The sequence below is a fragment of the Pelmatolapia mariae genome, linkage group LG12 (assembly GCF_036321145.2).
Source record: "Pelmatolapia mariae isolate MD_Pm_ZW linkage group LG12, Pm_UMD_F_2, whole genome shotgun sequence".
NCBI classification, from domain to species: Eukaryota; Metazoa; Chordata; class Actinopteri; order Cichliformes; family Cichlidae; genus Pelmatolapia; species Pelmatolapia mariae.
Window position 1 is genome coordinate 15,448,513 of NC_086237.1, and position 24,226 is coordinate 15,472,738.

Genomic DNA, 24,226 nt, shown 5'->3' on the forward strand with positions numbered 1-24,226 from the left:
TCTGCTTTAAGGTGGCAAGAAAATGCAAAACCCTCTCGTAAAATAAAATAAAATAGTGCCCGCAGTATTTTTAAACATGTTTTTTTTCTTATGAAAAAAGTAGAAGGCTTATGTTACTTTCTAAACCATAAAAAAACCTCTGACCTTGGGAATAGAAAACAATGTATACATTAGGTATGTACATATGTATTCCCCTTCTGAGTGTTTTTGTGTTCCTTATTAAAATTAAACTTGTCATTCAACACTCCTTTAAAGCAGGTGAGGCATTTAGGTTATATAGGTTATTTTCATGCATACCCAGTGATAATGTTTGCCACATCTATCTTTGCCTTTTTATTCTAAAAGGATCCCTCTGCAGTCTTTCTTTCTTTCTTTCTTTCTTTCTTAGAACTATCGCAGGTATCTGTCAAGAAACTGTTCATCACGTTAATTTGCACAATGTTACCCTCCAAGGATGTTAAAAGGCACACATAAGCACAACTCCCTAATCTCTTCAGACAGATGTAGCTATAGGGCCTCCTATGTTTGAGGTGCCATGAAATTATCAATGTCAGCTTGCAGCAAGACAGAATGTTTTAGGCAAAGGACACACAGATTTCTCCTCATACTCCTCTCTCTTTCTCAAAAGTTTCTTGCTCTTTTTTTCCCTCCAGTCTGTTTTTTTCCATCACACAGTAAATACTGAATAATTTGTCTTCCACAAATTATTTAGTACTTACAAACACCACAGTCCAGTGCCACCATAGGAAATGAGCTGCCAAGGAATTCTTTTGCAATTAACAAGTGAACAGTCAACAAAACCCACCCAAAAAACAAAAACAAAATTATTTTACACAGATGGATAAATACGCGAAGAGTTGGGATTGCAATGTTACTCCGCCCATAAAATGTACACCAGCATGCCTGATGTTTTTAGTTGTCTGTCTGTCCACTAGAAGTAACAAAAATCACTACTCTTCCTACAGTATTGATCTTTGATTAAACCTAAACGCAGTGATCACCTAGTGGGTACTGGTTACTTTTATGGGCAATAACATGTAAATTGTAATAGATCGTGAGTCAGATAAGCTGTTATATCAGTGGCGTTATCACAGTTTACAATCCAGCCTCTTGGTGTCTAAAATCAAGAGGCTGTCTCTGGGTTTTGCACAAACTATGCAATATTCTGGGGTCTCTGAGGAAGGACATTCAATTGAAATGATCTGAAATCATGGGATTATCTTTTAAAAAGAACAGTTTTTTGTTAGACATACCAACACAATATTGTTTTCTCTACCAATCCTGCTTGCCATATTTGCTTCCGTGCAAGTTTGCCCATTTCCCCAAATGTAATTTAAAGTGGTCCAGAGATGCGTCGGAAGATGACATTGAAAGTGAAGAGGCATTAATTTTAGTCGGGAAAGACTTAGATTTCCACATATTATTATTTATCACACCGCTCGTATCCAAGTAAATTATGTTACCTTGTTGCTCCAGTATCTCAGAACTTGTTTAGGTAAATCCTGTGTCTAAGTAGCAGTGAATTCCAAGTTACATTACATCATCAGTGGCAGCTTTTGTCATATTTCATTACATGTTGTACCATATAAACTATAAAGCTGTCTTACATTAACATTTAATCAAATATATTTCTACGTATGTGTTTTCATCTTTATTGCAGGCCTGGAGTTTGCCTATTCTGCAGCCCCCAAGTCCATGCAGAGTGCCATCATGGGGCTTTTCTTTTTCTTCTCTGGGATTGGATCCTTTGTGGGCTCCGGATTGCTGGCTATTGTCTCCCTCAAGTCAATTGGCTGGATGTCATCCCATAGAGACTTTGGTAAGAGATATTTTAGCTTATGATAATTCCAATTTGGCAGGTACGTCACACGTACCGTGATCAAGAGGTAGAGAACTCGACAGAAGCTCATAGCACGTGTGTGCGTGCACCTGTATGTTTGTGCAAGTGTAAGCGCACACATATGTCTGTGCGTGTTTTTGTATTATTGAAAAATGTGGTCCTGGAACCATCTGGTGTAGGTGAGGCTACCACAAAGGCGAAGACTTCAAGCACCTGTGCTTAAACTTGAAATAAAAGCTGGTTTTCTTTTCAACCTGTTCTCATCACTTCATCATTATCAAAACACACAGTAGTGACGTGATTCTCAGCGCTATCTGTAAGTCACCTGTCACCTCTTTTACCAAGCATCCTGTTAGGTGCCCAGTGCTAGACCACATACTATTGTATTCCCACATCGACTTTAGGTATAAAACCACAAGAGAGGCATCGATTCAGACTGCCTGAAATTAATCTTCCAGGAACATACCTTAAGAATGTTCAAAAGCTTGAGCTGATTTAAAATCCACTTAAAGACTTTGTAAATTATACACAGAAAGGAGGGGGGCAACACCCTGCACAGGTCTCTTGTTTTAAGAGTGTTTCACATTATAAATAGACATGTCAGACTAACGACAAAAGATTTGTGTAAATCTGTCCGAGTGCTAGAATGAATAGCGTGGTGGTGGCAGCAGATGGATGGACTCCCTAGCGAGTAGAGGCTCCCAACCCAGATGCACTTTTCCCTGAGCATGCGGTAAATAAGCCAACACTGTAAATTGTTTATCCACAAACACCTAATAGCTCATTAATACAGTGTACCGACAGGTAGGGAGGTACTTCTGATGATGTTAGCACTAGACGATGCTTTGCATGCCTCATATATCCATCCTTTGCTCAGCCGTGCATCACTCGAGGGGAAGGTAAGCTTAAGTTGTTCTGCCCGTAAGATTCCCTTTGCTTTCCAAAAAAAGAAGGTGAACTGCAGAAATGGAACAAAACATCCTCCTGGCCACTGATTAAAGACATACGGCACAAAGCTTAGGCATTACGTACAGTCAGGGTTTATGCTGTTTGTTATTGTGGCTATTTTTCACATTTTGTTGGATGCTAGCTTTTTTCCACATCTCCTGGCTCTCTACGTGGAAAAGATTCAGCTTATTTCCATGGCTGCGGGCAACATGGCGTGCGGTAAACAGCGTCTTGGGTGAGCTGTGCCGAGCTGTACTGACCTGCACAGGCCTGAAGACAGACAGCAGCATTAATCACAGGCTGGGGGTCTGATTACATAGGCCTGTTCCTCTTAAGTAAAGCTGTCCCTCGAGCATTACATGGAGACGGCGCTGCTAGTTTGGCATCACACTGGTAGATGCTCAGCCCTCCTGTCATGCTGTAGCTCTATCATCCCCCTTCTCTGCACAAACCTCTTTTAGTCAGTGTAGGTAAAATGTCACAGAGAGAATTCAGCTTTCTCCTTGTTTTCGAGACTCAAACTCTCGGTTTGGTAAAGAAGTCAGGGAAGATCATTTCTGATTTGTGTTTTCATATTTTTAAAAGACGAGATCAAAGAAGGTACCAAAACCTTAGATGACCATTAATTAGACACTTAAAGCTTTAACTAAGAAGGTACAGTGGCTGTAATATAACTGCACACGGCAGTAGCATAACAAAGTATTCAACCTCATATTTACTTCTTTTTTTCCCCTAAACTAAACTGTATCACATATTTTTTTAAAAACTAAAGGGTTAAACCTGCGTAAACACAGCTTCTTATGTGAGAAAGCATGCCAGAAAAATAGTGTATCCAGTATGAATGTGTGGACACATTTGCATTGTGACAAAAGGTTCGCAAACTTGCCCCTAAATCTCATTGTGCACCCCTGTTACCATCAGCAGACTGAAACAGAAAGACTGTGGTACTCAGAATATTACTTGTAACTGTGGTTAAAGCATATCTGTTTGCAACTCTTTAATTCTCACATTGAAATAGGGTTGAAACATATTATAGAAGCATTTGTGAAATCCAATTATTGCTTTTGGTTGTGATGTGCCATCACAATATTTCTGTAAGCACAAGAGCATCATTTTTGCCCAGTGTGGAGTCAAAAATAGACATTTGTTGAGGTGACAGAGACTTGTCATTTCTTGCATCTATTGAGACTTGCTCTTGGGAAGTTTTAAGAGGTTTGCCAATTCCTGCTGTTCGCTCTTGTTCCAGTAATCTTTGTTGCTGTGGGTCGTTGAGCTGTGGAGTTTGAGAGCCTCCTAAATAGCTTTGTAACCCTTCCCAGATGATTGTCTTTTATGTCCCGTCTTTATCTCATCAGGGACTTCTTATGATTTTGGCAAAGTGTGCTACAAAGTAAATGTGTAAGCTGTGATCCCGAAAATGTTTTGTTTAAGCGGTAATTGCACTGAACATGGATGGTGGTCATCAGGCCAGAGTGTGTTTAGCCCAGCTACTAGCATTACCAGAGGTGCCCGTGGCTCAGATGTTAGAAGGGGTCGACTACCACTCACCGATCCAGATATTCTCAGGCAAGATATTGAACCCCAACTTGCACCTGATGCCTGATTTGTGTGAGTGTGAATGATGGGACAGTGCACCTAGCCATAGCATTGTATGAATAAATGTTTAAGGGTAAATAAGACTTGTAGTGGGAAGGGGTCAACTTGAGTAGAAAGGCACTATATATAAACCAGTCCATTTACTGGTCAGTTATCAGTGTATTGTTTAAAAGTCTTAGACACTAAGGGGGAACATAAGCCTCTTTTTCATCACTAAAATACAATTAGCAAGTAAAATGTGTTTACACAGGACTTTCTGACAACACTGTAAGCGTATGGTTTTAAAATTTTAAATTATATTTGTTTTTTGAATAGTGGTGTAGTTCCCTTTTTTATTTCCAGTAATTTTCTGCATCACAGAGACAGTAATAGCACTCGTCCAAGATTTAAATGGCTTAAATGATACGCAAGTCATTCTATTGCTAATCTTAAGAAGGAATCTGCAGTCTCGTGCATGCTCCAACACTGGGATGGGCAACATTTTTCCTCACGGAGCCTGCCTCACTTGGACAGAGTCAGCAAAGAGCCAGTCATTGAACATTTTCTATTATCTTTTTAATTTTCTGCCCCGTTATGACCTATTTTGCTGAGTGAGCTTCTCTTCACTTGTGCAGCTCAAACGTCAATGCCACTGCAGATGAGTCTTTAGTTTTTAGATGTTCTTCTTTGCTTGTTTGTTTCCTGACACTTCGTCTATGTGATAATCTGTATGTCTGGTATATTTAGATATTTGTTCTTGGGGTGTATGGCCCTGTGTGTGCGCAACTGAAGGACACGGCAGTGATCCGCAGAGCACTTTGTGCAACGTTTTAGCTCTCAAACTTGAAACATTTCAAGCTCATGTTGAAATTATTGATCCCTTAAATCTCACAACAAATTGTATTCCACCGTGGTTACATCTGGTTGAGTAGTCATCCATCACATTCTCTCATTGGTATTTTTATAGGCCTGGTATAAAAACACTGCAGCTACTTTTATTCTCAGGCTAAGTCAGTCAAGGATCAGCCTTTACGCTCTATGCAATATTATCCTTTACACAAGAGAAGGCTTTTGTTTTTAGATAATGGCGCTTGCATTTAATTCACCTTCCCTTTTGTGTAGGTTTTATTCACTGTTAGTGAATGGTTTTTGTGAATTTCTGTAGTCACGTGACAGGAAATGGCCTTTTCTTTTACCAGCATTCAAGTCCTGGCTGATGTTATGTCAGATGTCTGGCACGTGTTGAGATATTCACAGCGAGCTGACATTCGCACATCCTGTCGGGCCGCGCTGCGTGAAATGTCAGGGTGTTAATAGAAGCCTCTAGTGTCAGATCTGTAGAATTTAACATAAACTCTGTCTGAAAGGACTGTATAGGTCTGTATACACGCCAGAGGTAATAGGGGGCGCATACATATGGTTAGCCTGTTGTAGCAATTTGAAAACCTCAGGATCAATCATGAAGTCTTCCAAGCCGGCAGAGAGCTGCAGAAAATAATATTTATTGCTGAAGCAAACATGCATCGATTCTTTCCCCCGATTTCATTCTCAGGCTGAGGATGGCATTGAAGTCACTGGAGCATTAAAATGTTGGGTTATAATACCGAAGGTCTGGATCAATTGATCCATTTTCAAACATTAAATTGATATTGACCCATTTCATCTCGACTCACATGGTCTCCTCAAGCCCACTTGCAGGTAAATTATCCCACAAGTTTACAACACTCCAATATTGGATGGGTGACCCCTCCTGTTTGCGGCATTCAGCCTAATCACAACCTTGAAATTTACTAACTCAGATCTAACAGATCCTCTAAACATGGCAACATTTTAGTAACAAGTGTATCAGCAGTACTACTCTTTTTGCTCCCCTCACTACCTCGCTTTGAATTTAATTTTCATACATCTGTCAAATGTTTATCAGCTTTATTAATGCGTGCTTTTTCTAAGTATGTCCTTGTTTGGTCTTGTGCTGCTGTAATTAGTTTTCCATATTTTTCAAAAGTGCTTTGCAGCCAAGTGGGCCCTGGAGAGGGGTGGAGCTTGAATGTAATTTAAGATTTAGCTAAACGATGGGATTTTTATGAAGTGGGGTTGTTGCTCCTGCCTGTTCTGTTGCATTGTGTGGTGCAGGTTAGGGTTTAAGGTTCTTTTTTTCCTTCCTCCATTAAGAAACTGATGGTTCCCGTTAGACGCCTCTAGAGTCTTTAGTGTTGCTGGCTGTCGGACTTTGCTGATTGGTGCTTGTAGCTTAAAAGATTGGCGCAAAAAAAAGCTGATGGGTCAAAGCGTTTGCCAGTAAGTAATTGGATGTTTTTATGCCTATAATTACCACAAGACTTTTGAAACTCAGGCTATAAATACTACAAAACACATTTTTTGTTTGCTACTAGGAACTTTATACCAGTTTATCTATTTATTACACTGATATTATATGAGATCCGCATCTAAGCATATTTCTGGCAGCTCAAAATAAAACAAGACCAGCTCAAAAATGTTTCAGGCACTTGCTTTTGCACTTGTACTGCACATCCAAGAAACAACAGTGGTCACACGAGGTGCTTAGATTAAATTTTCCTTGATACCAACTTTCCGTCACTTTTTATATCTTGATAAAATCTTTCCCTGTTTTCATCGCTGACATCTCCCAGATTTGGTGGGAAAAAAGTCGAGATGAGAATGTGAAAAGTGCATCTTCAATGACATTTTTTTTAGCTGGTGTACTTTCAGCATGTTTCCATAACCTCAGCATAATTTTCTGCTCTTTGATTTCCAAGAAAACTCTGGATAACCTTCAGTTAGCTTCAGTGTCCTTTGGAAGTCGTTGTCAAGTATCAGTTCACGGATTTCAGGACCAACAAAAACACCTTCCTTAATTTTGGCTTCACTTTTCTGGAGATCAGAGTTTGCTCTTAAATGCTGAAATGCATCGCCGTTTCTGTCCGTTCATCTTAGTTGTCCAACATTTGGAATACTATAACTTAAAAAACGTGATGTTTGAGATCAAAACATTTTTCAGATTTGGAGTCAGCAAGTGAAATTTGTTGAAGTAAACATAAAAAAAATCCCAGTAGCAAAGTGCTTGTTGACCAGTGAGTGCTTTTATTTTGAAAATTTAGCAGATTTTAAAGCATACTGCATTTCCAGTAATAATCCAAGGACTTTTATTTTAAAAGCCAACACAAACCTGTGCCCTCATGCTGTGGTTCAGTCACACTAGGGTAAAAATAGGATAGCAATCTCCTTGGACGAAGTTGTGCTTGATTTTTTTTTTTCATAGTGTTAAAAATGTGCTCAGAGGAGTGAGACAAAAGATGAAAAATTATGATTGACCTTTAGTGGGCAAGTAGATGGCAATCCTCTTAGATGCCTACAGATAAAAATACTGTATTGGGTATAAAGAAGATATCATTTAAAAGAAAACTGAGTTCACCTCAATTTGGTGATAAATTGATGGTTAAAGCACATTTTAAGAATTTTGCAGCTTCTTCCAAGCTGTCATTCAGTTGGCACATTCTAGCCCTCCCATCCATTTCAATGGGAGAACTTTTGGGCATATTTTTTCTCTTTGAAAACCGTAAACATATGTTCGAAAACAATAGGTCGTATCATACTGGCGCTGATACTGTTTGAAAACCTTGCACTGTTTTCAGTACTGCTCCAAAAAATTGGATGTTACTTTTTTACCAGCAGCAGTTTTCATTGTGGTAGTTAAGAGGTAGATTTGCAAAACTAGAACAAAGTTTGTGATCCAGTCATCTGTTAGAATATTATTAAAGCTACTTTGAGGGTTTGGTTTTTTGTTTTTTTACTTTAAATTGAAGGAAACTTTCCTAAAATCTGGGTTTGTTGCAGGCTGAGCACCCGAGAGCAAACTCAGAGGTTGTTGAATATGTTTCTGTAGACCTTGCACTTATTTTTCTATGGTCTATATCCTACATTAAATGGGTCATATTTTAGTAAACACTCTTGTTATTACTATTGAGCATGTATATGTGTTCCCATACATCATTCGTATGCTATATTACTTCCTTTATGTGATACTGCTTTGTGAATTAAGACTACCGCAGCAGACTCTTCTTGGTTTACCATCTGTGAATTATCGATTGAAAATCTAAGTACCTTCACCGCGCTAACCCCTCTCCTTTCATGCCCTGCTGTCAAACACATTGTTTTTTCATCTTCATGAATTATTTAAACACTGTCTTGGTTTTTGATCTATTTCTCACAATTTACACCCTTGACCAGATTAAGATGACATCACAAAATAAGCTAAAACTTCAGCCCGGGTCAAAGTCATCAGCTGCCTCTTTGTTCCTTGATCAAAGGTTCCAAGCTATAGAAACAGCCCAGTGCACAGGGCATTGACGAGGAGTCGCTCCTGAGGGATGTATCCTATCGTAGCAGCGCCGCTTTGTTCGCTTTAATGTCTAATTATCCACAAGAAAGTGCGTACAGCACAGCGAGTGGGAATATGGCCATCTGTATTTGCACAATGTGCACGGTGTGATCTGATGAGCTCTGCCACAAATTCTGCTCTTTGATTAGAAGGAACCTCTGCAGTGAGTTGTGGCTTTTATGTAAAAACCTTTTTATGTAAAACTGGCATTTTTTTGTAAGTCACAGCTGTTCATTTGTTCATTATTATTTATAAATTATGGCGGGTCAGATGGACAGATTTATGTGTGCATTTGTTAAGTCATCTTGCCCTCCAGTATTCTCAAAGCACCATTATGTTTGACTGCCTGTCCTCCATAATCCCTTCTTTGATTTATTTTTTTACATTTTTAGTGAGCAGCAAGGACCGACGGCAGTTGATCTAAGACTTGAGGCCAGGCTGAAATCAATGAACATCCTTAAAGGAAGAGGGCTAATTTTCAATGATTTCTAGAAAAGTTAAGTTACACAGCCATTTAACTGGCTGTGTCAGCACGACAGCATTTTAGTTGGTGTAGAACATTCAGCAGTCACTCAGTCGCCTGGAACGCACTGTGCGATCCGCCCTTAAAATCTCACCTGATTTAAATTTGGCAGCTCACTCGCCGAGTGTCTCTGGACTGCCTTCAGTGTAGCCGCTTTGGAGATCACTGTAAGTTCTGTTCTGTCGTCTTGCACTTGTGCCTTGGTAACGTGCGCTGGATCTCCTCCAGTGCAACCTTCAACTTGAATTTCAGTTTGTGGAGTGGAGTCACAGGGAGTCTGTGAATCTAGCAAGTAGAATGGGTAAACAAAGCATTGTGAGCTGTCTTACAGTGGCATGCACCACAGTTAGGTTTCTTTCCGCTTAATATCTTCCCTCAGACGCCACAATACGTCAACCTCAACGTGGCGGCTGAATTCATGGGGCAACGATATGAGTGATAGAGAAAAGGAAAAGGCAAACCTCTGACTGTGACAGCCGTGGAAATTGTTAACTCTTCAACTGAAAACTCTGGTTTGGTGTCTGGGTCACAGTCTTAAACCCAGCTCTCATATGATTTTCAACACAGAAGTCTGGTCGGTTTGACACACGTTGATATTTGAGGTCCGTGGTAATATCACAGAGCACACATGCAAGTGGTTATGGCCAAAGTCCCTAACATTTATGATAGCCAAGGTAGAGAAGAAGAATTTTCAATAATTGATTAAAAAGTCAAATATTTGTGTGGTATTAAAATTAAATTTACCTGATTTTGTTATGTTTGCTATGTCTGTGTTTAATATTGTTAATATATTTATATTGTTACATTTCTTCTTATTTTCAGTCATCATCCTAATATTGTACAAAAAAGGCAGTTTAAAGCAACATACTGTGAACCGCACATTCTGTATTCCCTGTGTATGTTTGTGTTGTTGTTTGTGTTTAGACTAAAGGCTCAACCTCACTGTGTGTTAGAACTGCTGACTTTAATCTCAGTGATTTAGTAAGTGAGTGCATGCCTGCAGCACACTGTTCATGTTTCTTAATCGCTCAGTGAAATCATTAGAAAAGTAAAAGAATGAAATAAATGAAAAATCTTAGACCATATGCTGTATTACATATACTACCTTAACCTAGAGGCCTGTTAACTTTAAACTGACAGGTATAATTAGACTCCACGTGAGTACACAGAACTTGACTTAATTCAGACGCTTATCTAATTAAAATCAAGCCTGCTTCTCTGTCAGATTACTCTGGGCTTCACATTTCCACATTTATAGATGATGATGATAATAATGATAATAATAATAACACAAGGCCCACTATTAAATGAAGCATAGATGTTTTTACAAAACATTCCCTCTCCTCCCATCGAGGCACCTTAAATAGCCTTAAAAATCCCTCCGTGTCCAGCAGAGTAGTTCACAGCATCGTCTCATGCTGTTGGCTGAAAGTCAATTGATCTGTCTCGCACGGTCATTTGTACAAAAAGCTGCTTTAATGCCAATCCAATTGTCACCATACTTGACCAGCGAAACCAACTGTATCGGCTTTGCCCTTCATGTAAACCCCTAGCATGACCAAAACAGGATTTGTTTTAAGCTGTTCTCTCGAGCTTTGTCGCTGAATGAGAACGGCCACTTCAGCCAACAGTGTAGCAAATGCTAAGACAGTCAAAGTTGGCCGATGTCGGGCTGGATTTGCCAAATCCATTAGGAATAAATGGGCAGGGAATGTCGGCAAATACCATCACTGCTTCCTCTTCGTCTTCTGCAACCCTCTGCTCGGTCTTTTTGTCTTCTCTTCCTGTCTCTAAAATAGAAAAGAAAGTCCCACAGATCACAGTGGAAGCATCAGTTTATTTTTTCCACCTTTCTTTTTTTCTCTTTTCTTTAATCACATCCCAGTCCCACCAGGAACAAAAATCGCTTTAATGCCGATGAAAGACTCCTGGGCTGGAATCATAGCTGAGGGCTTGCATTGCTCTGTTGCTTCAATACCGCTTTCCTTTATCAGCGCTGAAGTGTGGGGTCAATTGTCTTCACTTTCACAAGATTTCACAATGGTGAAATGAGAAGTAACAAGCCCTCAGCCCCCCCACTCACCCGCTCCATCCTAATTCCTGACAGAATCGTGTTTCCCTAACATGCTCACTTCAAGCACCCCTTTTATGTCTGCTGAATACACAGCAACCTGACACAGTTGCAAGCTCGTGGCCATTTACCTTTGCCTTTGGTATTCTTTTAACGTGGAGTAGTACTTTGTGACAAAGAACCCTCCTGCTGTCACCCTCCGAATATGTTGCAATGCTTTTGTTCTCCAGATTTCCATATTTGTCTTCTTTTTTTTTTTTCCTTCGTGCAGCTCCCAACTTTTTAAGAGTTACATGAATGCCAGTTTCATCGTGCACATTCTCGGCTAAACTCTTACATATTCTATTAATAACATGTCCTTATTTTGCTCTCTTGCAGGTAATATCAATGACTGCTCTCTGCATTACTACTTCTTCCTCTTGGCGGGGATCCAGGGCGTCACATTGCTGGTGTTCCTTATTATCTCGGTCAAGTACGACAAGCAGAAAGCCAAAGCAGGGCTTCAGCAGCAGAGGCGCGCTTCCTCTTGACCCAACACGACTGCACATTCATAAACTTCCACTACCGTCACCCCCTCGTCAGATCGCTCAGTGCTCTAAGAACCCCTTACTAATTATAATACAGCAGTTTGAGCGACCCATTTCAGAAGAAGTTGTAACTGTCATAACTACACCCTTTTTTATGTAAGATTTAGTTTTAAAGTGCTTTGGATATCCAGTAATTTCCAGATTTCCTGGTAATGGGTTTGAAATCACCGGGTGACTGCAGCGATACCACTTACAGTACAGAGATTAACTATTCATACTGTACTTGCTTACTTCTGTGTGCGTGTCTGCCCCTGTTGCCTTTCTTTGATCATTTGCACTTAGGAAACGGTGCCATAAAATGTGATCCCTTTGAATATTTTCAAAGTTGTTTTACAGTTCGATATTTGTGTTTGTGTTATCTAACAGAGACAGTTCATTTCACTTATTCCGGTACGACACATCAGTATTAAAATCATTTAGGTCCTTAACCTTAATCTCGGGTATTCGTGCATTAAATGTTCTCGAGAATCAGCACTATTTCATTCCCACTCACGCAGTATCTTGGAAGAGATCGCACCAAAAGGGGAATTGGTTTTGATGGTAATTTTGAAACAGTCCCTTAAATTATTGCTGTTCAAGATACCGATTGTTGGAGAAGATTTCAAACAAACACACATTTTTTGTTTGATCAATCACTTTAAAGCCACTTTAATCTACCCTGTAAATGCTCAGATAGCACTCTACATGACTCATACATACATACAAACATACATACATACCTCCTCATGTCAGAAATACTCCACAACTCCTGTGACGCTTCGGTTTTACATTTCTGGTCAAGCTGCAAAATTGAATATCTTCAATGTTAGATTAACAGAACCCAACAAAAAAATCTATCTATATTTAGACTTGTGGCATTAATGCTCGGATCACAGTGAAATGGATGCATAACAGTTAAAAAATGTAACCCATTCACAGTGATGCCATCTCAGTACTGAGAAATTCATAACATTTGTGACATTATTTATATTATTTCACATCATTTGCTGTCCAAAACTTTTACGATGTTATCACGGCTTTGCAGCTTTACCAGAAATTCTGTTTTGTTTCGTTATATTTATAAGACTGTGATTCATTTGTTTTAGTTTTATACTATTAAGTGTGTGTGTGCATGCGCGTCTGTGCGTTTTCAATCCTCAGAATTAAGCCGAACACATGAAGGAAGAAAACTCAGGGCTCTCTAGGAATAGTGTCATGTGACATAAAGCTCCTGGAAATGTAAACCTGCCTTCGGGAGCTCAGAACAGTCGTCGTCATTTATGATCCGAACTAAATGAAGTTACGTTTGCGTTGTTGTATAAAATAAAATAAATAAATAAAGCCAGATTCTATCTCACTGACAGTATGAAACACCTCTTCAAGTGATTATTTTTTTCTGTTTGCGTTTATTTGAGCAGATAATTATGTGTTCTTGTTCTATTGCTTACTGTATGTGTAATTATGTTGTCATCTCAGTCACATCGAAAAAAAAGTCCTGTTACATTTCAGTATGGTACAGAACTGTGATAATGTTTTGTAGTGTTATGTGTTCCCATTAATAAAGTGTATTATTTTGTGACTTTTCTTTGTCATTTTCAGCCAGTGCCTAAATAAAGAAGAACTTTTGAAGCTAACAAAGTTGTCTGTCACATCACTGTACTGGTTAGTTTCCACGCATGCAAACACAGCTTTGTTGCACAACTTCCAGATCTGTAAGTTTATTACACGAGACACAAATGTTTTATTGATAAGACAGGAAGGACGTGTTCCAGTCCTGTGTTTTAAATTCAGGCAGCATGGCGACACCGTTGTTGACATGTGAATCACGGATCGTGCTTTTAACAGCCTGCTTTCATGATTAGGGTCATGGTTTGTTGGTCCTAAGGCAAACTCAAAGTGGAGTGCCTGAATTATTTATATTACAAAAAACACGCCCTGTAGCTTGCTGTAGGGGGAAAAGGTTGCTAACACAGAGGTGTAAAGCCTCATTTTGCATTCCCGTTGGGGGTGGAAGCACCATATTTCTTCTTAGTTTCATCATTGAAATCAGCGTGATCGCAGATCATTTTTTAATGGTAAGGCCTGCTCGGGGAGGGCCGTTTCCTGTTTAATTTGGTCAGAGCGCCCACGAAGCAGTGACTGAACAGACAGCTTGATGTTTCAAAACCAACACAATGCCTTGAGGTCATAATTCTAGCGTGGCGGCTTGTTTCACATGTACAGAGGAATTTCTGACACATCATAGTGGTTGTGGAAGCAGAACTGGGAAAAAAAAACACATAGATGTAGTTTTGATGCTGGCCTCCTCGTATTTTAGGATGATGGTGCGAGTAAACAACAGTTCCTCGGAGAACCTTCTGAATGCTCTTTATCTTTCATCGAATTCATAGCCTCCAACGTTTATACAATTCCTAAGTCAATAGTTCTTCCCGCAAATCAAATGCTTCTTTGTGACTGACAAGTTTCTACCACGTGAGCGTGCAGTGTCTCTCAGTTTTCAGTCAGCTGCTCACTTGTGGTTGCAAACTGTCAAAATGGCAACGACCAAAATGCTGAGATTGAGGCTTCATAAGTGGACCTCGCTAACCGAGAGTGAGCCTATATCCAAGTTACTGGGAAGGGCAGGGGCATTTAATTCTGGCATGGTAAACCATTTGTATTGTCTTTGATAGTGGGTGGATGGATCACTTTAGACCAAGAAGACTGCACATATTCAAGTCATTAAAAAACAACAACAAAAAAACCCACTATTCTTGTAAATGTTCTGGTTATATGTTCAAGTTCAGAATATTCTCTTAACATTACATTACATTCACAGCAGTAACATAATAAATATTTAAGGCCTCTCTTTTTTCTCTGGGGTGGTGTCACAAATTGCAGCTTGGCTACGACCATCTTTTATATGCAGTCTATAATGGAAACTCCATTTGTTTTCTGCCTTTAGCGATCATTATGTTAAAGTGAGAGTCTTGCAATGGTTTCACATCAGCTACAGCTAATACAAAAATACTTTACCTGCACACAAGTCATTGCTTTATTACATGATTTGATGAGTACTTAGTTCTAGGTGTAGTCTTTTTTTTAAACTCTGCATTGGTTTTGAAACTACCACAGAAGTGCCAAAACCCTTCAGGGTACACTTGAGACTGGGTCCAAATTTTAGAGTCAGACTCCCATATGGGTCATTCCATTTAAAATCAATGCGGGCCTTCTGCTCGACTGGATCCGATTTGCATAAAAAATATATGGTACAAAGTTTGGAAATATATAATGATTCCTGTGAAATTCTAGCTTTATATATTAAATACTTTGCATGATATAGTTTTTTGAAAATGATGCGTTGATCCATTTTCTGGCCCTTTGCATCAAAATAATCCATGTTTTCATTCAGTATTATCATCTTTAATAGTTAATGAGATATTCAGGATCCAACCTTGCTTCAGATTTCAGTGTGCCAAAAAATGGTCTGAATGTGGCTCAATAGATGTATATATTTTGAAAAGTATTCTATATCTCAAGCTAAAATGATGATGATGTGATGCAATGCCTGACTTTACTATATATTCTGGGACAAAGTGGAGTGTTGATCTCTGTATTTCCACTTGTAGCACGGCTCCATGGGAGTAGATTTCCATGGACTCACCCCTTTGAATTAAAGGACAAAAGTTAGCGTTAGCTTACAACAACACCAAATGATAACGTGTGGCCCCAAAAAACCCCAAACTGGCAACAGTTGGCCAAGACACTAAAATGAAGGCTTTAAAACAGGACTTTACAAACAATATGGATGTAGCTGAATCCCTGTTCTGTCTGCAGTCTGTGCGGCACAGTTGTGATAAAAGATCAAGTAAAAGACAAAAGACTTCCAGAAACTGAAGATTAAATTATGACTGTAAGTTTTAATTAGAGGCACTATTACTCCAAGTATCTTTAGTACTAAGCAGACATGTATCAAACAGTATTTCCTTGCGAAAAAAAAGTTTAATCCCATAAAGAGTTTTCATTTGTGAATTCTGCTCTGCACGTCTCCATACTTCTCAATTAAGACCACTGTGCGTGCTGTATGTCAATGATTTTTCAGGGGCACGCGGCGGGCTAATCTACAGAATGTTAAGCTGCTTTTAATTGTATTACTGAGTCTTACCTGTGTAATGAGCGGCCGTCAGATGCTCCCTAAGATGTTGCTCCAGTAATTGGAGGATTAGGAGGTATCGCTGCATGTTAATTAGGATAAGCTAATGCAGACACAACGTTTAAGAAAACAGCCAAGCAGACAAATCACTCATCTCTAAGTACTCATCATCAGCATTTACCTCGAACTAATCACGCGGCATCCTGGAGTCCGGGGAATCCAAGTGGGACGAGGGGCGGGTTGTTAAACTCGTGTCTGATATGTTTCTGAAATACCACACCAACGAAGAAGTCGTGCTGAGGATAACATAACCTCTCCCAATCTCTTGTTCCAGAAAATGTGCTTGTCTTGTCGCTTGTAAGACTGATTTCTGTAGGACCGAGCGAGGCAGCAGGTGAGGATGTTCATTCAGACAGATGATGTGTGAAATAAGCAACCGTAAAAACGCTTTAACAGCGTACATCCATCTGGATTTAAGGCATCAGCCTTAGTTATTATGTGCATGCCCCGTGGTTTAGAGTGTCTTATTTGTGCAGAATGGGACTTGACTCCCATAAAACAGTACAGGTATCAAGATAAATCTTTTTAGCCACTCTGAGGAGTACCATTTGTGCCAGGTGTATCTTGGTAGCCCTCTGACCTTCTGTTGTTCTTCAGCAGGAAGAAAAATTCCTCAGCCTGTCTGAGAGCACTGCCTGATATGTCGCTCCCCTGTGCACGGTGCCCTTACTAGTGGGCCAATACATCTAAATGACATGGCTGGGTGCTCGAGTCATGCTGCTGAAGCCTTTCGCCAGCTACTGTAGTTGTTTATAGCTGCTGGAGTTCGGAGTTATCGCTGATACTCTGTTTGTACCTGTGAGCTTGTGCTGCCATCACTTTGTTGGTTCTGGAGGCCAAAAATACCTGCACAAGGTTGTTTATTTCTTACTTTCAAGAAATCCCATAAAAAAGACAAAAACTAATTAACTGACTACAAATGAATAATCTCCACAACTAACACACTAGCACATTTTTTTTGTGCCACAGAGTCCCTCTTTTGTCCAAAAGGATAAACACGCGCTGCTGCACTGGGTGATGTCTTCATTATAAGAAACACGCGCACTCTTGGTTGTTTTGAAGCACTCCGACACAAATTATTTCATGATGTACTCACTCATTCGTTTACTAAGTGTGCAGCTGTCTAACAGACGTACAATTTACTTACTTTTATTTGAAAAAAACATACATATTTATGACCTTTTGTTTATTTCTTTTAGAGCTTTACATCTTGTGGGTAAGGACTTTGCCTGAGAGCCCTTACAAAGATGGTAAGACAAGGGAACATTTGTTCATGTGTGCTGTGGTGTTTATCTTCCCAATGTGGTCTGCTGGTCAGGTGGGAGATTGTGTTTACAGGAGACAGATTTGGCACAGGGGCGTTGTAAACAATGTTGCCTCTAGTTCCCTGCGACTCCATCTGTAAGAATCGGTCGGACCGGAATGTCAAGCCGACCTCGTCGGCTGTTTCTTCGCTCCTCTCCAGCGGGGTGTTTGTGTACGTTTAACCGTCGTGAACCTGCTGTGAACTGACGGTAAAATGAATTCAGATGAAGCAACATAAATCAAACAGCGAATAATCATTTGGAAATTGCAAATACGGGCTCGGCACATTAGGACCACAGGGAGCACAGCCAACCATTAGTGAGAGTTTGTTGGTCTCACATCATCAATTTAATTAAAAATCCATTTAAGATGGAGGCCTGGGGAAGCTTCTTTTTTTCTCCTTTCCCTTTTCATGAAGTCAAGACTTCAAGGCCAACAAAAATGAGACTTGAGTTAACATGCTCCATGAACCGAAGTGAATACAGCCATTATATTTCCTGTGCTACATCCCAGCAGGTATGAGCACATCCACAACTGGAGCCCAAGGGGGTGAATGTGGTGTGCCTTTAATGGGTTGTATTGCTTCTACTTGAAGAGGCTGAAGCCACCAACAGTGGTCACAGAAAGAGAGTTACAGTGGTGTTTTAATTAACCGGGGCCCTCCATCAATCATTACCCTTGTGGCTGGCAGTTAAATCCCTCCCATATCTACACAGGCATTCCTCGCCCTTCACGGTCCACCGACCGAGCGCAGCAGCTATGGCCCCAGCGCACCCTACACATGGACCCCCGCTTCAGTCCCCTGGAGATAACGGTAAAGCCTCAGAAGCGGGAAAACCCCACAAAATGAAGCGGCTCACGACATGGTGACAGAACATAATTGTTTGTGTGTATCACGGTGTGTGTGCGTGTTACATTGCTCATAGATGTCTTCATTTTTTTCTACTTGAATTACCCCAATTTAGAAATATCAGCACTTAAAACACTGCAACACCAGAAAACATTAGTTATACATTTAAAAAATAATGCATATTATTACATATTCTTCTTTGATAAGGGTTAGCTAAGAAAATTAATGTTACCTGTATGTTTGTGTAGTAGCATTTACTGCCAGTTAGCTGCAACAAAAACTTTTTTGCTAGCAGATTGCTACTATTGCTTATAGTTTGCATGAAAGATGCTAACCTGTCTGCTAACGCTCACCAACTACTCGCTAAGCAGTAGTGAAACAGAGAGTACTAGTCTTCAAAGTAAAAATTTGACCTTTTGAAACGTGTCAGATGCAGCAGTGAGGCACAACCTAAGTCTACTACCGCTCTGCTAGTAGTTAGCAAGTCTTTACAGACAAGCTGGTGTCTTCCGTGCAAACTACAGTTGATTGGAGCAATTTGCTAGCGACCAAAGCAATCGTGAATAGGTTTTCGGTCCAACAGTCAGCAATGACTGACCGGCCAGTTGGGGGAAACACATTTTCCCTTAGCAACTAAAGGTTGCTAGGGGGTCTTCTGTGTCTGGGGCCTCTGTAGTGTGATATTTAAGCTAATGTGCGGACATGAAAATGGTATAAACCTTCTCAGCTGACACACAGTAAGGGAAATAGGCAGAAAAATAGCCGGAAAAGCTGCTAAACCTCCGTGTAGGTATCTGGTGGGGCTCCATTTAGTGCAGAATGCTGACAGAAGTGAGCTATTCTAAACGACATCCCCAATTCTACTCAAGGTAGCGCCACTATTTGCTGAAACGAATAATATTGACAATGCCACTGATTAACAACCTGATTCATACTGCGGCAACAGTTAACATAATGTGAACATTTCTCTGCTTGATGGAAAATAATAACACACTCACGCACACACAATTCCCCAACACCACTGTGAAGATAATAACGTTCACTGAGCAAAATGCAATTTTTCAGCCGACTGCCCTTGTTTAGGAAGTTTTCAGAGAAGATTATTATTTGTGCAATTATCTGAATAATAAAAGATCCACTTCCAAAAAAAGGAAATATTTCCTACCTTGCTTGTAATTATGGGACAGAGGCATTAATTGGTATTTTCTTCAAACCTTGAAAAACTTTTAACTGAGAGGTGGTATTGGGAAATGTCACATTATCATGATGGTCAGCCATTTGGTTTAAAAGCTCCTTCACATATACTGGCTGTGGTGTCAGGGTACTGGATTGTAATGGACAAGATTAGAGTATTGATGCTTTTCTTCACTGGCCACCATTAAACGGGATTAGATTGTGTTGTTGCTTGTAGGTAAATTACATCTTATAAATAGTCTTTGATACAAAGATCAGTGTGTAATTGGCTTCACCTTCTCCAATCTAAAGACTCAATGCCTCACAATGCTGCAGTCAATAAAAGCTGATGCACACTCTTGACATTACTGTGTATTCCTTAAATGTTATGAAAATACAATATACAGAGCAACAGTACAATGCTTTGGAGATTGTTCAGTATATACATAACAGGTCTTATGCCTTGCTAAGGAGGATGACAATGAACCGGAAAGTTGTGCCATTCTTGTTTTTCTTTTCTTTTCCCCCCCAACAACATGCAGATTTGTCTTGACTTGCTTTGGCCTTTCCAGAACTCTCATGTAAGAAATCCAAAATTGATACAGAACTTCCAAAGCCATTTAATGTGCACACACACACACTCGGAATATCTATCTAGACACGTCACTGTTCGTTTTAAACTCTATATGCTTTGCTGCAGATCAGTTCTGGGATTCTTGCACGATTCTAAATCCTGTAATAATAAAACAATGTTTAAGTGGCAACCATCTGACAAACAAAAGAACCACCTCATGTTTTTTGTCAGTGATTTATCATCAGTCACATGTGGAATCATGACATTTCTCGCAAAGTTTAATGACCCTTTGGCAGTTTGGGTTGATTCTGAAGTAAATTTACTCCTTGATCACCAACTGTGGATCTGGTTTCTGTTGAGACCCACTCTCCGCTGGCTGGAAGGCATATGGGTGAGTTTGTCACAAGTGCACACAGTACATTATGCCACCTCTTTTAAAGCATTGTCATTTAATCTTTCCATGTAACTGCGCAACTCCTTGGAGTCTCCAAGCTGCACGTCTTGACACACCCACTTAATGTCATGGCTGTGGCTTCCAGTCAGTGTGCTAACAGTGGGGTAGCTATTGTCCGAGGGGATAGTGGTGAACGTGGTAAACTTAACTCGCTTTCTCTTGGTGGTGGGGGAGTCTCCTTTGCTGTCCTTGGCTATGCAGCCTGTGTCCGCCGCCCGATGCACTTGGCTTGGCACGCTCTTCTGGGAAGAGCCTCCGTTCAGTAAGTGGCTGCCCTCCTCGAGGCCGCTGCTTGAGTCTATCATGGAGGTCTGTTCTTCCTGCTGAGGCGAAAGGCTGATTTGGCTCTCCAGCAGCTCGGCCTCGTTCCCCAGCCACACCCAGTCGTGAGCATGGTTCATGTTCTCCTGGCCCTCGATGGAGAGCTCCTTGTGACGGTATTTGAGCGTATAGGAAATGCAGTTAATAAGAAAGACCAGGATGGCGAGGCAGAAGACCCCGAGCAAGGCGTACATGCCGATTTCTAGGTCTGTGAGCCCTCGGGCAGTCTGAATGAGTTCGTCGTCCACATTGCGACCACGGGGCAGATCTACTTGTGCAGGGAAGTCAGCAAAGTCAATTGGTATGCTCTGGCTACCATCCACTGAAAGTTTATCCCCATTGGGTCTGCGGATTATTGCACTTCTCGTTGTGGTGGCTCTCTTCAGCACGCCATCCTCCATGTCAGAGATCGAACTACCGTAATAGTGTGTGTCAAGGCCGGTCCTGTCCTGGGAGGAGAGCCTGCCCCTGTTCTCCATATCATCTCCATCAGGACCATAGTCGCTGCTCCCTCCCCTTGAGCTGTCACTATGGCCAAACTTCACCCTGATGTTGCAGTTCCCCGCCGCTATAATGCTACGTCGCTTGAACTTCTGGCACACTTCACTAACAGTCATTTCCACCCTGACCAGCAGGCCTTGACCCTCTGCCTCCGTCACAATGACAGGCCATTTCCAGGAAGGGTCCTGCTGCACTGTCACGACTTCCTCGTCTAGTGAAGTGGCTGTCAGGACAAAAAAGTCTGGATTGTAGAGGTCTAGTGGAGCCACAGAGCCGTCACTGAACTGTAGCCAGGCACTAATCAAGGCCTCCTACAAAAGAGGTAGAGAGAGAGAGGCAGGATCGTCAGACATTACAAAGGATTTAAATGATGCTGTAAAAATACTGCATAGAGCATAATTTCATGGAAACGGATTATTTTCAACAGGTTAGCTCTGAAACTCCCCTTGCTTGTTTCCGCCGGCTTTAACTTATGGGAGTATAGTGAATTGTTCAAATGAGCCGCATAATGATTATTTGGATTCAGTGTTCCTTTAGTCAAGCTCACTAAGTTGTGGTTAAGCTACCTCAGCAGCTATTTTCTCTCAGCCAAGGGGCAGAAAAGATCAAACAGTTACTTTAAATATTGTTCATGCCACTGAGGCTTCGCCATACATGGGTGTCGTGAAGCCGCCTACTACTGCAGTTTCACAATTTGCATTTTAATATCACCAAGAGACAAATCCCCCAAAGGCGCACAAGTATATAGATTCCCACAGTGGTCTGTCAATGCTCCTTATATTAGTAACACCAGAGGTCTTGCAAGCGCAGTGCTGCCTGCTTATCCCCACACTCTATGTAAGAAGATAGAGCTGATAAATAGCCTTCATGCCCTCAGTCAGAAAAAAGGGTGAAGTGGAATAGTGCGGGGCAGCTCGGAGAGCTCACTGGAGAGCTTGATCAAAGAAGCCACAGCGAGAGTAGCTGCAGCAAATTATAAAGAAAAGCAAACATGACAGAATTGCAAAGTTCAGATTTTAAGTCGAAATTTTGTACAGTACTGTGGTGTTGCTTGAGCTTGCTCTGAGATTAAACTTCTGTTTCCATTAGATAACCAAAGAGAAGCGCTGCGTTACATGCTTTCAAGCCTTCGAGTTAATATATGAGTGCCGTAAAAAGAACAGACTAGCCAAGACATAGAAGAAAAAAATGTACATCTATTCAGGAAAGTAAATAATATAACAAAATTCATTAAAAAAGAGGAACTACAAATAGAAGTAAATGAAAAAGCTTAGCATTTTTCCATTTTTGTATTGTTTTTGCTATTCATTAAAGGATCAAGCTGCCAGGCTGAAGCTATGGGCTTGCCCACCAGCTTAAATGTTAAGAGAGGCTATGCCAATGGACTGCTAACCCTCAGGCTGCACTATGCTCACAAGCTTTGGAAGCCATGACAATAAGACTCTGCTGAAGTTTCTGATAATCCTAAAACAGCGGTCCCCAACTCTCGCAGCTGAGTCGTTTGGTACCGGGCCGCGAGAGTTGAGGCCCGGGTGTGAAATGTATGGTTTTCAGGGGTTTTATCGGTTTTTATTGTTATTTTTTAATTGTTTTTATCATTAACTTGGTTTCCCAGGGTATTTTCTTGTGTGTTAAGAATAAATGTTCTGTTTTTTTGGTACCGGTAGTGTTTTTTTTGGTTTATTTATCCGTGACACAAGGCCGTTCCGTGAAAATATTGTTGGACATAAACCGGTCCATGGCCCAAAAAAGGTTGGGGACCGCTGTCCTAAGACATCCAGCTTGCCTCAAAGCAGTGCTTCTCATGTAGATAACTTTTTATAATCTCACACTTATTTTCTTTTTCTTTTGCACATTTAGACAAGGATAGTGTAATGCAAACAAAAAATAACTTTATAGAGACCCTAAAAGTATTTGAGTTGGCGATTGAGCACTTTTGGCTTCAGCTGATATTTATATAAAAAAATTATTTCATCTAATTAAGAGTAATTTAATATTCTAGGTGATAATAATTGCCATTGTAAAACAAATGAACATAATTATCTGCCTTAATCAGATCTGTCTAAATGGTCTGTGAATAATTTTCATCTAGTAGAGAAGAATCAGCGCTCACTTTTGTAAAGGAGGCTCTGAGGAGAAATGAGCTGTTAAGTAAAATCACATTGAAGTCTCTTATACGTGGGTCTGCACCAAATTATTATCTTCTTTTTCTGCTAACCCGCTAATTATCCACTCATTTTATCCATTAATCATTTTATCTATTAAAACACATGAAAGTGTTGACTATAATTTTCTGCAGCTTAAGGAAATGGAAAGACGATAATAAGATATTAGGTATGACAAAGAAAATTAGATTTGAGGAGCATCAACTATCAAATATTTGATTTTGATGGATAACTGATAACATGATTAATAGAAAATCACAGTTGATTAACGATTACCTGTTGGTTTTACTGAGCAATTATCTTATTAAAACATCTCCACTTTCTGTATGCAACAAAGGTACTGTAAGTGTCAAAACTGAATCACTTCCAGTAACTACATTACGTCTAAGTTGAATAGGGTATTTAAACAGTTTAAATGAATATAATTGTACATAACTGCATATAATATTTTGTGCCAAGGAGCAATGATTTTTAAACTGGACTCTTTCCATACCTGTTGACATTATACAATCTATTTCACACTGTCTGAGCTGTCACAGAAACTCAGATTCCAGTTGATAACCCCACCCCAACCACCATCCTTGAAGCACTTGTCTGTTTTTTGTGCAAGTATTGCAATGCCCACTGTGTCATTTTAAGACAGTGGCCACTGCACATCTGCAGATGTGGCTCTTTATGTTCCCCCTGATTGCAGCAGAATGTGTTTCAAGCGATGTTTTCTTTGGTCATCAGTCAACTAAAATATCTTTTCCTATCTTTACGGCGTTTT

General features: G+C 40.3%; 2 protein-coding genes across 2 annotated transcripts in view; one reads left to right on the forward strand and one right to left on the reverse strand.

Moving 5' to 3' along the window:
* Window positions 1-13,543, forward strand: part of slc15a4 (solute carrier family 15 member 4) — a 28,214-nt gene extending 14,671 nt beyond the window's left edge. The window contains exons 8-9 of the mRNA XM_063490551.1: window positions 1,661-1,819; window positions 11,735-13,543. Coding sequence (XP_063346621.1) covers window positions 1,661-1,819; window positions 11,735-11,886 — 311 coding nt within the window. The 3' untranslated portion in view covers window positions 11,887-13,543. The remainder of the gene's footprint in view (window positions 1-1,660; window positions 1,820-11,734) is intronic.
* Window positions 13,544-18,595: 5,052 nt separating this feature from the next.
* Window positions 18,596-24,226, reverse strand: part of si:dkeyp-14d3.1 (transmembrane protein 132C) — a 139,421-nt gene continuing 133,790 nt past the window's right edge. The window contains exon 9 of the mRNA XM_063490305.1: window positions 18,596-21,603. Within this exon, the coding sequence (XP_063346375.1) occupies window positions 20,437-21,603 (1,167 nt within the window). The 3' untranslated portion in view covers window positions 18,596-20,436. The remainder of the gene's footprint in view (window positions 21,604-24,226) is intronic.